The following is a 15,000-nucleotide window of genomic DNA, read 5'->3' as shown; positions in this document are numbered from 1 at the left end:
TATTAGAAGTTCTCTTATCTTGATGGGCAGATATTAGTTTAGGACGGGCCGGATCGATATATGATACCTTATCCCTATAACCGGCCTTTGACAAGGCGGCATTATAAAATTCAGCTTTCTGTTTAAAAATGTCGACATTTGCTGATAACTTAGATAGTCTTAAGGATATATTTTTAACCAAATTATCGTTTTAGGTTAGCATCTAAGAAATTGACCTTAGTTAGTTCGTTGTCAAAAATTATGCTTATGCCCATCCTGCTGAAAAATCTAACTAATCTACTTTTAGTCTTCTGTATCCTACTGTTTGAGCCATTCTGTAGGTAAAAAAGACAATCGTCTCGATACAGACCGCCGCAGATGTCCAGGAATTGGTCGGCTAATTCGTATAGAATATAGATTCCGACCAAATCGGCTACCTGGGCGCTATCTGAGCTTCCCATTGGCACGTCGAACGAGTTGGGAGTATCCTTACGGATCCATAACTTATCATCGAATGAAGGATTTTCTAGCGGCTAGAATTATATTAATTTCCTCATAGGGCCTTATTGAGCACGATGGGGTTTATCGAAGGGTAGAAATGGGAAATATCGAATTGAATGAATTTAGTGCTATTTTTATTAGAAATGGAAGAGAACCATTCTACGATTTGAGTGGAGTTAGACCATATGTTGAGTTTAAGCTTATTAACTAATCTAGGTATGTATTTATCTAAAATGTACTTACTGATGGAACCGATGTCGGAACTAGAAGGGCAAATGAGCCTTAATGCTGGGTTGGTTTGGAAGTTTGCTTTATGGTCCTTGACGATGAATCTTGGTTGCCTTGGGTTGAGTGGTTGTATTTTCATTTGCAAACCATGAGTAACCATGATTTTCTTAAGTTCCAAGTTGGCTTTTCTAAGTGTATCCTTATTCGTAGTTCTGTAATTCTTCTGTATTTCCTTCTTGAGCAATTCTAAATACTGGTTTTTTGCTAGCTTGTATATATTCCTGGTTTTATCTGATTGGACCAGGATAGCGTCTGAGCTGTTTATATCTTTCGTAATTTTGTTGAGGTATCAAAGGTGTTTATTCCTAAGGGCGATTTACGGAATTTAACGCTCCTTACAATGTCCCACAAGTCGTCCTCAAATTTCTTCAGTCTGGGATTGGGTGGCGGTGTCTCCCTCGACTTGAATAGCTTCTTATATTCGGAAGATGTTTCTGTACCGTTCTGTTTTAATTCCTCGTTATCATGGAAGAAAGCGAGCCATCTAATTCAGTTGATGAATGCATTTGTTTGGTTGACAATTTCCTTAAGGAAGGTTTCGTTTGGTGGTATTGGTATGTCCTTAAGGGATGCGTTAATCTCGAACAACTCAATGTGTGGTATCTGTTAAGGTAGCAGGACCTGGACGAAGCTGTATATGAATATAGAGTAATTGAATGAATTATCTTATTAAGGATAATTCAAAGATAACCGATACCTGGCTAGCAAATTCACATCAGAAAGAACACGGTTGAAAATACGTCCCTAAGGCATAGACTACGTGTCTTCGTGCGGAAATTTGTACGTTTATTTTAAAATTACAAGTATATGAAAGAATGGAGTTGAACGACTAGTTAACAAATATCATTTATACTCGACATATGTTTTGAAGGCTGCATATTCCTAATTCTGAAGGAATAAGGAGTACATTATGCAGATTTCTCATCAGGAAAATCAAGGAACTTATGTCGACATCAAAATTCCAAATCAACCCAGCATTAAGGCTCATTTGCCCTTCTAGTTCCGACATCGGTTCCATAAGTAAGTACATTTTAGATAAATACATACCTAGATTAGCTAATAAGCTTAAACTCAACATATGGTCTAACTCCACTCAAGTCTTAGAATGGTTATCTTCCATTTTAAATAAAAATAGCACTAAATTCATTCAATTCGATATTTCCCATTTCTACCCTTCGATAAACCCCATCGTGCTCAATAAGGCCCTATGGCACGCACATAACAAGGCAGGGCTGACAAGGGAGGAAATTAATATAATTCTAGCCGCTAGAAAATCCTTCATTCAATTCGATGATAAGTTATGGGTCCGTAAGGATACTCCCAACGCGTTCGATGTGCCAATGGGAAGCTCAGATAGCGCCCAGATAGCCGATTTGGTCGGAATCTATATTCTATATGAATTAGCCGACCAATTCCCGGACATCTGCGGCGGTCTGTATCGAGACGATTGTCTTTTTTACTTACAGAATGCCCTATCAGTAGGATACAGAAGACTAAAAATAGATTAGTTAGATTTTTCAGCAGGGTGGGCATAAGCATAATTTTTGACAACGAGCTAACTAAGGCCAATTTCTTAGATGTTACCATAAATTTGCATAATAATTCTTACTTCCCTTTACCATAAGCCGTCTACGAACCTAAAATATGTCAGTATTTTCAGTAACCATGCAAAAACTATCATCGATAATTTGGTTAAAAATATATCCTTAAGACTATCTAAGTTATCAGCAAATGTCGACATTTTTAAACAGAAAGCTGAATTTTATAATGCCGCCTTGTCAAAGGCCGGTTATAGGGATAAGGTATCATATATCGATCCGGCCCGTCCTAAACTAATATCTGCCCATCAAGATAAGATAACTTCTAATAATAATATAAATAACATAAATAGTGATTTCAACTCTAGCAACGTCGACGTCGACACAAATATATTTTACAATAATAACTTACGGACCAGGGGAGGCCAGCGTAAACCTAAACCCATTCTACAACACAGAAATATACCCTTTAATGTAAATGTCAACACTCTCAGCCATTCCAAGAACAAAAAAAAATATATCTGGTTTGTGATTCCTTTCGGGAGACAAATCAGGTCTAATCTCCCTTTACAATTCCGTGAAGCCGTTACTAAGAATTTTCCTAGGAATTCTAGATACTACTCCACTATAAATTCGCATAAATTAAGAATACCATTCTGAAATACTAAAAATCTTTCGTAGATAATAGCTTCCCACAATAATAAGCTGCTAAATAGGGTCTCTCTACCCATGAGTAGCGACACCGCCCTTACCCATTCCAACGCGTAACATACAATAATAATAATAATAGAAGTAAGTAATATGGATATTACAAACATTCATAGAACATTAGCGTCAGCAATAGTAATAATGATAATAACATTAGCCAGATTATTAACAGTGGTGGTGTTAGTGGTAATAGTACCAGCATTCTTAATAACAGTTATATTATTGATGATAACAATCGCAGCATTCCTATAGCCAGAGAATTTGCCGACGATATTACAACTAATAGTAATGATAATAAGATGAATAGTATCGTGGCCAAAGCCAGCAACAATTTTTTCACCTATCACAACAATAAAAACTCTGTCTTAGTATCGGAAAACAACCCCAATAGATTAAAGTTCTTATCCAATAATTCCAAAATTAGAAACACCACTTACCAATGCAAAATCTCTTCTGGAACCGATGTCTACTTCTATATTGGCGCAACCTCTTCTAAATTAGCCCAAAGGATCTCCAACCATTATTCCACTTTAAGAGATAAGAGGAAGCAACACAGCACGGGGCTAAGCAAATTAGTCTGGCGTCTGAAGAACAATAACACTAGGTTTAAGCTCGAATGGTCCATTTTGTCGGTGTCCTTCCCGTTTGATAAAAGCAGAAAATTTTGTGGCATCTGTAATTCCGAACTTTTTCATATTTTGTTCGCCAAAGGCCCTTTAATAAACACAATCGTCGAAAGATCCTACAGGTGTTTACACTGGAAAAGACACACCTTTCACTCATATAAATAGTGACTAATATAGATAACCCCTCGATTTCCAAACAAAAATTTGCTATATTTCACCCCAATAGTCAAAAAGATTTTCTTATATTCCCAATTACTACTATCCATTCTTGCGTTGCCTCTCACCTCGCCCGGGTCTCTCTCCCTTTCGCTATCTCCTTTTCTTTCTCTACAGTAAACATAATCGAACACACAGACACAGATCTTTCACCTCACAGCTGTCAGTTTTCTGACATCTACCCATCCACAAACACAATCACGAATTCAGACACACACATACACACATTAAGACAGTTATATACAGTCACACACACAGGCACTCATTCACAAAAGAAATCATTTAAACCCACCATTCTTTTGACCTGCACTCTCTCCCCTTACTATTCTTATACCTCCCTCCTCCTACTTCGTTTGAACTCTTGAACCTATAGAAACTTCTAGATTCTTCTACATTCAGCCACTCTGACGTCACTCATTATAAAGAGACACTCATTATCGCCATGGGCTCCTTGAGAGCGGTCAGCTAAAAGTCTTTTGTGCATTTTGATGTCGACATAAGTTCCTTGATTTCCTGATGAGAAATCTGCCTAATGTACTCCTTATTCCTTCAGAATAGGAATATGCAGCCTTCGAAACATATGTCGAGAATAAAGGATATTGTTAACTAGTCGTTCAACTCCATTCTTTCATATACTTATAATTTTAATATTATATATATATATATATATATATATACATATATATAATATATATATATATATATAATATATATATATATATAACAGACAAAACAGTTATAGAATAAATTAAATATACATAAACAAAAAGCATTACGTACATGAATAGACATAAACAGGGAAACGTAACTTATATACACACGCCCATACGAAACTATAACTACACGTCTTGAATCTCCCATGAAAATTTAACTAGCTAACTACTGGTTGAAACTAGTTTAATATTTATTGGTTTTTAAGCATTTTTGTTCAATAGACTAAGGCTGACGGTGAATCAGTAAAATTTAAAAATTAGTCGAACTCTAACCCCAAAGTTCAGTAAGATACCCTGCACTGAATTGTCTATGCACCGAATGGTCGCGTAACGACATGTGTGCTTTTGAATGTATATGTATATAACGTGTGCATATGTTGTCTACCCATGCGGACATATATATGGGGAATATGATGAATATAATCATAATTAACTGAAACTCCGCTATTTTCTTTTACCGAAAGCCAGGAACTTTCAGCACTCGCTCGTACATGAACTTCAGCGAAGTTATGGTTGACTAGGTTCATGTAATGCTTGAGGACCTGAAATTTAAGTAATATGATGTTATCTATTTGGACTGCATTAAATAAATTCCCAGCGAAATACTTGTCGTAAGCTTAAACGCCATTCGTCTGTAATTTATTATAATTTACGCCACACTAAAGATCCACTGATAAATCAGATAATTGGAAATTAATTCGAATGGAGAAATGCTAAACAACAGTATTATGGATTAATTGCATGTCTGCTTTATGTGATTATATTCAGCCAATTTGCGGCATCATATACATTAATGTAGCTTGAAGGAACATATATATTATATATATATATATATTATATATATATTTACAAGAATTAGCACAACTACAAAACAAAATTTTGGAAAATAATAATCGAATACGAAGGTGGAATAATATGCCTCTTTGGTCACAACTGTCCGCCGAACGGAAACGTGAAACTGTGAGAAACAGCTTTAGTAATGATTTTGCAGATTAAAAAAAAGTAGTATATATATATATATATATATACGACTAAGCTATGAGTGAATTGCATCTTATATAGTCGGCATGTCAAATAATAGACCCAATGATTCCTCTGCGTGTCGAAAAACACGATTACAACCGGTTGAGGCCATTTTTGTACTCCGCTCCCCGTCAAACCCTCACCAGCAACGCCCCTAGAAACAGATCTACGGGGTCGAGCGTTGTGGTCTGAGTGGTGCAAAGGTGTCATCCCCAAATATTAGAGAATGAGCAACAAATACTGGCTGCAGCGACAGGATGTTACAGGCTGTTTGTGTGTGTGTGTGTATGCGTGTGATGTGTGTGTGTGCGTGTGCGTATGTGTGTACGTATCTCTGTATGAATATAACTACCTATATATACATCATGAAAATTTAGAAAATAGAGATGTAGCATTAATATATTTTATTATCCGCAAAAATCCAACATATTCTCTTACAGCTGTTTCAATTTAACCTAAAAGGGTAAATTACAACAATTAAATCATTGCATTAGGCAAAATCATCTCTGATGAGATAATTTGAAAACACAATACCTAATAACCTAGCGGTATATATTTTTCACTGGAATAGGATACAAATAGCTTGTGACAAAGCCAAGAGGGTGAACACGAGGTATAAAACCGACAAATATCAAGGAGCGGCGTTTGTAGCGGTCACAGCGCATGGAGAACTAGCCTGTAGACTTAGGAAAGATATCAAGGAGACAAAACTCGAGGTTAAGATTGTTGAAAAGCCAGGGAACTCCATCAGTTCACAAATATGTAGGGCGTACCCCCTTTGAGAATATCACATGCACCAATGATAACTGCATGGTATGTAGAATTAGCCGTGGCATTAGCTGTAGAACTAGAAATGTAGTCAACAGCATAAGATGCATAGAAGGTACTTGCAAAGACACGAACATGGCATGCATAGTGGACACATCTAGGAGCATTGCGAAAAGACTAAATGACATTTGAGAAAATAGTGACTAAAAATAGTCCTCCATACACTACCAACATGCCACGGACCAACATGGGAAGCAACGTGGGTCAACTTGACATCCGCATTTTATCTAAACACCCAAAGGACCCAACACTCAGAAAAAATACTCATACATGAAACATTCCCATTACTAAATAGGAAATATACGTAGTAGATAATCACACCCCAATACCCACAATTTATATATATATATATGCAGGTAGAATAGTTAGTGGGCTGTTATGTAGATAGATGTATGTATGTCTGTGTGTGTGTATGTGTATGTGTATATGCATATGCATGTAGGCATATGGATATGAAAGTGAACAGACATACAGACGGATAGGTACATATGTTATACGAACAGTCAAGCCCACATACACACACGTGAACAAATGAAGACTGAAACACATGACCATGCACACCCACACACACTTCACACGTCCACGCATATGGAGATACATATCCATAAATACAGACAGTACATAGTCACAAAAACCCATACGCACACACACACAGAGACACACTCAGACATGCACACACAAGGAGACAGAGGTTTACACACACACACATACATATAAAAATATACAAGCATGAACACACAAACACATGAATATGCAGAATACAAACGTACAGACATAGATATATACATACGCACACACACATACATGCATACATGCATATACACACTTTGATGCATGCATGCATACATATATACGGACATGCATACATAAATACATACATACATGTATATGCGGACACACACTAACTGACACGCATGTGCACAAACAAACAAAAAGAATGTAGCTTGAATAATGGACAGAGTCAAAAAACTATTGAAAAGGTTGCAAAACGCAATGAAATTTTTAGAAAGATAAATAAGTAAATGCGTGGAAATTTTACCGTTGAGTGTGTTAAATTATAAGGCACTAAAAGAGAATGACTCTCCCCAGACAACAGAATATACTTCAACACACTAACTCACATACAGAATCTTGCAAACCAAATCGAAAAAACGAAATTTTCTATTGGATTTTTGCAGATAATAAATTATATTAATGCTTCATCTCCATTTTCTAAATTTTCTTTTGAATATTTATAAACCAAGATTTATATGTTGACCTATTATTTTATGAATGTTTTTATTCACAAAAATCCTAGGCAATGAGCGAGTAATTCATTGAATATTACTATGCCTTATCGAGGCTATTTTAAACTCTAATTGAATATATTTATATATGTATGTATGTACACACACACAAACACACACACAAACATATATATCATCATCATCGTTTAACATTCGCTTTCCATTCTAGCATGGGTTGGACGATTTTGACTGAAGGCTGGCGAACCAAATGGCTGCACCAGGCTCCAATCTTGATCTGGCAGAGTTTCTACAGCTGGATGCCCTTCATAATGCCAGCCACTCCGAGAGTGTAGTGGGTGCTTTTTACGTGCCACCGGCACGGGGGCCAGTCAGGCGGTACTGGCAATGACTTCGCTCGCATCTTTTTACACATGCCACCGGCACAGGTGCCAGTAAGGCGACGTTGGTAACGATCGCGCTCGAATGGTGACCTTTTACGTGCCACCGGCACGGAAGCCAGATAGTGCGTGTTTGTGTATGAATCACTACAATCGTTTCGACCCACCGTACATCGGTCCTTCCCGGATAAGATTCTGTACAACTGGCTGTGATGCATCATTCGGTATAGGTGTGCCTCGTCAGTTCACTTTTTCTAAAGGTGCCTACCTCATTAAACCCGTATTCGTTTAGTTCGAGTATTATATATTTCGCTATTTGCCTGTAGCTGATTGCGTGCAGACGAGATCATAGTTTCGGATATCTTGCAAAAAGTACAGGTCTTAAACGTGATACTACTAGGTGTATAACCCAATATAAAAGGATTACTGATACACACACACACACACACACAAACATACACGTGTGCGCGCACATACACGCGCTCTCACACACACATATATGTTTATACATATAGATATATGCATGTGTGTGTGAGAGTGTGTGTATTTGTGTGCGCGTGTGTGTATATGTAGTTATATATTGTATTTTATATTGCTCATAGATCCAGAGACAACATTTCCAATGCTCTGAATTTCGAAGTACTAAAGTTCCAAACCAACGGTGAAATGTTATAAAAATATATGAAAGATCAAAATGAAGACCATAAAATTTGTATATTGTTATGCATAAAATTTTAGGAAAGGGCGCAAAGCTTCTAAACATGTTTATTAATGAATTATGTATGTTTGGAAATCTATCTATCTATCTATCTATCTTCTATCTATCTATCTATCTATCTATCTATCTATCTATCTATCTATCTATCTCTATCTATCTATCTATCTATCTGTCAGTCTTTGTCTCTGTCTCCCAATATATATATATATATATATATATATATATATATATATATATATATATATTTATAATCATGTCTATATGCGTATATATATAATATAAATAATAGATATATAAATGTATATATACATACGTTTATGTCCATAAATCTATACGTATGTCTGTATAAATATATATATATATATATATATATATATAGTTATCCGTAATAATGAAGGGTGAAATTAATTAATTTGGAATAATTATCAATTACACCAAGTAGTCTTCGGCATGTAAAAGCCTCATTCGAGGAAAATTTAAGTAATACTAAGCAATAAAGGGTTTAGCAACGAATTGCCTCACCACATACCGAATTTAGAAATAGCAGTCAAAGAGTTATAGCTATTTCTTCTACTAAAAAGGAGATCTCAGTAAAAACAGCAATTGGAAGGCAGACACAAACAGGTAAGAAAGAATGAATTGACGGCAATCTATCATACAATTTTAAGTTATCTACGGACGTACGTTTCGAAATCAAGTTTTTAGGAAAGCATAAGAATTAAATATTAAATAATTCCATCTTACCAAAAACTTCTTTTCTCTTCAGCGTAGAATACTATAATCATAAATGATTATATATTGAATTTTGAGATACTAGAAGGCACCAACTCAACTCAGTATCAGAGCGAGCTAGAATCCGCAACTAGTATCACCGAATTCAATGTGTGAATGGAAAGATTGTGTCACCAGCCCCTTCCCACCCGCGTGTAGCCAAAACAAGATGCTGTGGTCATCTACTGAGATAAAATATGGTTATCCGTAATAATGAAGGTGAAATTAATTAATTTGGAATAATTATCAATTACACCAAGTAGTCTTCGGCATGTAAAAGCCTCATTCGAGGAAAATTTAAGTAATACTAAGCAATAAAGGGTTTAGCAACGAATTGCCTCACCACATACCGAATTTAGAAATAGCAGTCAAAGAGTTATAGCTATTTCTTCTACTAAAAAGGGAGACCTCAGTAAAAACAGCAATTGGAAGGCAGACACAAACAGGTAAGAAAGATTGGTGCCTTCTAGTATCTCAAAATTCAATATATAATCATTTATGATTATAGTATTCTACGCTGAAGAGAAAAGAAGTTTTTGGTAAGATGGAATTATTTAATATTTAATTCTTATGCTTTCCTAAAAACTTGATTTCGAAACGTACGTCCGTAGATAACTTAAAATTGTATGATAGATTGCCGTCAATTCATTCTTTCTTACCTGTTTGTGTCTGCCTTCCAATTGCTGTTTTTACTGAGATCTCCCTTTTTAGTAGAAGAAATAGCTATAACTCTTTGACTGCTATTTCTAAATTCGGTATGTGGTGAGGCAATTCGTTGCTAAACCCTTTATTGCTTAGTATTACTTAAATTTTCCTCGAATGAGGCTTTTACATGCCGAAGACTACTTGGTGTAATGATAATTATTCCAAATTAATTAATTTCACCCTTCATTATTACGGATAACCATATTTTATCTCAGTAGATGACCACAGCATCTTGTTTTGGCTACACGCGGGTGGGAAGGGGCTGGTGACACAATCTTTCCATTCACACATTGAATTCGGTGATACTAGTTGCGGATTCTAGCTCGCTCTGATACTGAGTTGAGTTGGTGCCTTCTAGTATCTCAAAATTCAATATATAATCATTTATGATTATAGTATTCTACGCTGAAGAGAAAAGAAGTTTTTGGTAAGATGGAATTATTTAATATTTAATTCTTATGCTTTCCTAAAAAACTGATTTCGAAACGTACGTCCGTAGATAACTTAAAATTGTATGATAGATTGCCGTCAATTCATTCTTTCTTACCTGTTTGTGTCTGCCTTCCAATTGCTGTTTTTACTGAGGTCTCCTTTTTAGTAGAAGAAATAGCTATAACTCTTTGACTGCTATTTCTAAATTCGGTATGTGGTGAGGCAATTCGTTGCTAAACCCTTTATTGCTTAGTATTACTTAATTTTCCTCGAATGAGGCTTTTACATGCCGAAGACTACTTGGTGCAATTGATAATATTCCAAATAATTAATTTCACCCTTCATTATTAGGGATAACCATATTTTATCTCAGTAGATGACCACAGCATCTTGTTTTGGCTACACGCGGGTGGGAGGGGCTGGTGACACAATCTTTCCATTCACACATTGAATTCGGTGATACTAGTTGCGGATTCTAGCTCGCTCTGATACTGAGTTGAGTTGGTGCCTTCTAGTATCTCAAAATTCAATATATAATCATTTATGATTATAGTATTCTACGCTGAAGAGAAAAGAAGTTTTTGGTAAGATGGAATTATTTAATATTTAATTCTTATGCTTTCCTAAAAACTTGATTTCGAAACGTACGTCCGTAGATAACTTAAAATTGTATGATAGATTGCCGTCAATTCATTCTTTCTTACCTGTTTGTGTCTGCCTTCCAATTGCTGTTTTTACTGAGATCTCCCTTTTTAGTAGAAGAATAGCTATAACTCTTTGACTGCTATTTCTAATTCGGTATGTGGTGAGGCAATTCGTTGCTAAACCCTTTATTGCTTAGTATATTATATATATATATATAATATATATATATATATTATATATTATATATATATTATATATATATACATATGCATATATACGTATATTTACATACTTCGAAATAACAGACTAGAGAAAAAGCTAACAACTGATGAAAGTTCGTTCTTTATGTTTGGCTTGTTTTCCATGTGTGTCTTTGTTCGAAAGAATAGTTCATGCACCATGTACTCATGGTTCATACTTTCTTGTTGTCACGTTTCCTGACGTACTGTGCCCACATATGCATATATATATATATATATTATATATATATATATTATATATATATATACAAAATTAGAGAATGGAGAAATATACTTAAATCAGTAAAACATCAACTATCCGATGATACTCAATCCATACTTTAATACACCATTACATATGAGTAAGGCAATTTCATTTTATGTATGCCTTTACTCATATGTAATGGTGTATTAAAGTATGGATTGAGTATCATCGGATAGTGATGTTTTACTGATTTAAGTATATTTCTCCATTCTCTAATTTTGTAGTATTAATTTACGGTATTATTATTACCTTTACCCATATAATGCAATAGATGAACTGATTGTTTGACAATTTTAAATCTATGTATTAATTTTGTTGGGTACCTATCTAGCAGTATATTGGAATATATATTCCCATGGTGGGTGAATTTTCAACCCCTATCTCATTTTATAACATATATATATATATATTATTTATATTATTATATCATTCAAAGCTACGCATCCTCTTCCAAGTAAGATTTGTATATATATATATATATGTGTGTGTGTGTGTGTGTGTGTGTATGTATGTGTGTGTTTGTGTGTTATATATATATATATATTCATTCTTTTATTTCTTTCAGTAATTTGCTAGCCTATATGTGCGTATATATACATGTATATAATCTCTCTCTCTCTCTATATATATATATATATATATATATACAGAGAGAGAGAGAGAGAGAGAGAGAGATCAGGGAGAGAGAGAGATCAGGGAGAGAGAGAGAGAGGTGGAGAGCAAGAGAGAGAGAGAGCGAGAGTGAGAGATTCAGTTAGCGCAGTGTTTCCAAAATCTGTCCTGGTAGAATAATGAGGTGGTCAGGCCACGTCATTTGATACTTCATACGTAATATATCTAAGTATACAGTGTGTGTATTTACACACACACACACCACACACACACACACACACTCACACCACACATGCACACACACACATATCCACATACACACAGATATATACATATGTGTATATATATATATATATATATATATATATATATTATATATCTATATATATATATATATATATATTATATATATATATATATTTGGCCTTCCTCGCTTAGCCAGGGGGCTGGCGTCATTTAAGGTTAAAACAATGCGAAACGCATTGTGGCCAGCGATGTGTAGCAAAATCTGAACATCTGATAGCCTGGTCGGTCACGGTGATCACGGTTGATATATATTATATATAATATATATATATACATATATATATATATATATATATACATCTATATATATATATATGTATATATATATATATATATAGATATGTATGCATACATATATACACATACATACATACGCGCGCGCTCACACGCACACACACACACATATATTTATATATGACACTACAACCTGCTGTTTGTTTAAGCCTAGTACACATTTTATCGGAGTCTCTTGTCGAACTGCTAAATTACAAGGACATAAGTACACCTCTGCTGGTAGTCAATCGGTGGTGTGGGACAAACACAGGCTCACTCACACACACGAACACAGACAAGCACATTAGCAACCCCCCCCCACACACACACGCAAACACACCCATATATATACACACACGACGGCCCGAGACTGTAGTAGAAGATATTTGCCCAAGGTGTCACGTAGTGGGACTGAACACTGAACCATATGTTACGAAGCAAGCGTCTTATCACTCACCCAGTCCTCCGCCTATGAATGAATATATAAATATATACATATATAAATATATGCATATAGACTTTTATGGATATTTATCTAATCACACACACGTACAGGCACACATTCACACACAAATGTATACACGTGTCTGTGTAAACCCACTCACACCCCCACTGACCCACCCTCTCTCTCTCTCTCACACACACACAGACACACATATACATTCAGGCACACACACACACACACACACATATACATTCAGGCACACACACACACACACACACACACGCACACTTATATACGTGTATCTTCGCTCAATGAAAATACGAGAACATAAAAGTACGGGCCTACTTTTTTTCTGTTTGTTGCCGTGAGATTTTTTTGTGAGCATGTGAATATGTGTATTTCATGTCATGTCACTGAATGAAATATTATATAATAAAAAAAAAGCAACAGCACAAAAGCGAAACAAATCAGCTTTAAATAAATAATTCAATAAATATATATAAAGAAATAAAGATGTGTGCGTCTCCTCGCAGATCGTTGCAACATAACGAATCCCTTTGCTCAACAAATTACAGGCAGCGCTAACTATATCGAATTTGTTTACGTTCAGCTTTGCCATTCCTTCATCAACACTGCTAGATGTAACATCTTAAACATGCGTATCATGTGAATGTGATAGAATATCAATAAGTGTTTCAGTCTCTTTTATTTTTGTTTACTTTTTAGCTTTTACTGTTCTTTTGTCTTTGTTTATATATGTGTAATTTTTATGCCTTTAAATTAGCCTGTTCGGGATTGTAAACTATTAACTGGAGAAGCTACAACAAAGCGTCACACAAGAACGAACCATAAACATACGAGCAGGCATACACGCTCTCTTTTTTACTCCCCTTTCTCACTCACTCTCTTACTCTCACTCACTCACTATCTCTCCCTCTCTGTGTCTCTCTCTCTCTTTCACTCCCACGCACACGTACATATATTCATAAACACGCGCACACGCATTCCTAAGCGAGCGCACATACAAACGTACACATCATTTGCACAAATACACAAACAAGCAAGCATATACGAATACATAACTATATCGATCTATATACATGTGCGTGTGTGTATACATTTAAGAAATACCTACCTATCTATATATTATCTGTATCTATATATATCTATCTATATATATATTTATCTCTCTTTCTCTCTCTCTCTCTCATATATATATATATATAATTATATATATATATACATATATATATAATTATATACATCTATATATCTATATCTATATATATTTATATCTAGCTATATATATATATATATATATTTATATGTATATATAATCCTCCTATACAGGAACACACAGAACACACACACGCACACACATACACACAGAGACCCACACACATATGCACGTAAAGATTCTATCACACAAACATAACCATGCGCTCGATGTGCACGCGATGCGGTGCAAACAAGTTACTTGGAGGAGAGAAATTACAAAGAAAGGTATTTTCCTTCTTTTTAACTTTTTCTATGCAAATCATTTAA

At 35.2% G+C, this 15,000-nt stretch overlaps 1 protein-coding gene across 3 annotated transcripts in view; it reads left to right on the top strand.

The window, feature by feature from the left end:
* The first annotated feature begins 14,813 nt into the window (after window positions 1-14,813).
* LOC115218117 (corticotropin-releasing factor receptor 2-like) overlaps window positions 14,814-15,000 on the top strand; it is a 430,528-nt gene continuing 430,341 nt past the window's right edge. For all 3 annotated transcript variants that reach the window (XM_036503119.1, XM_036503118.1, XM_036503122.1), the window contains exon 1: window positions 14,814-14,958. In XM_036503119.1, the coding sequence (XP_036359012.1) occupies window positions 14,859-14,958 (100 nt within the window). In that variant the 5' untranslated portion in view covers window positions 14,814-14,858. The remainder of the gene's footprint in view (window positions 14,959-15,000) is intronic.

Source organism: Octopus sinensis, linkage group LG1 (genome assembly GCF_006345805.1).
Source record: "Octopus sinensis linkage group LG1, ASM634580v1, whole genome shotgun sequence".
Lineage (NCBI taxonomy): Eukaryota > Metazoa > Mollusca > Cephalopoda > Octopoda > Octopodidae > Octopus > Octopus sinensis.
This window is presented reverse-complemented; position numbering and strand designations above follow the sequence as displayed.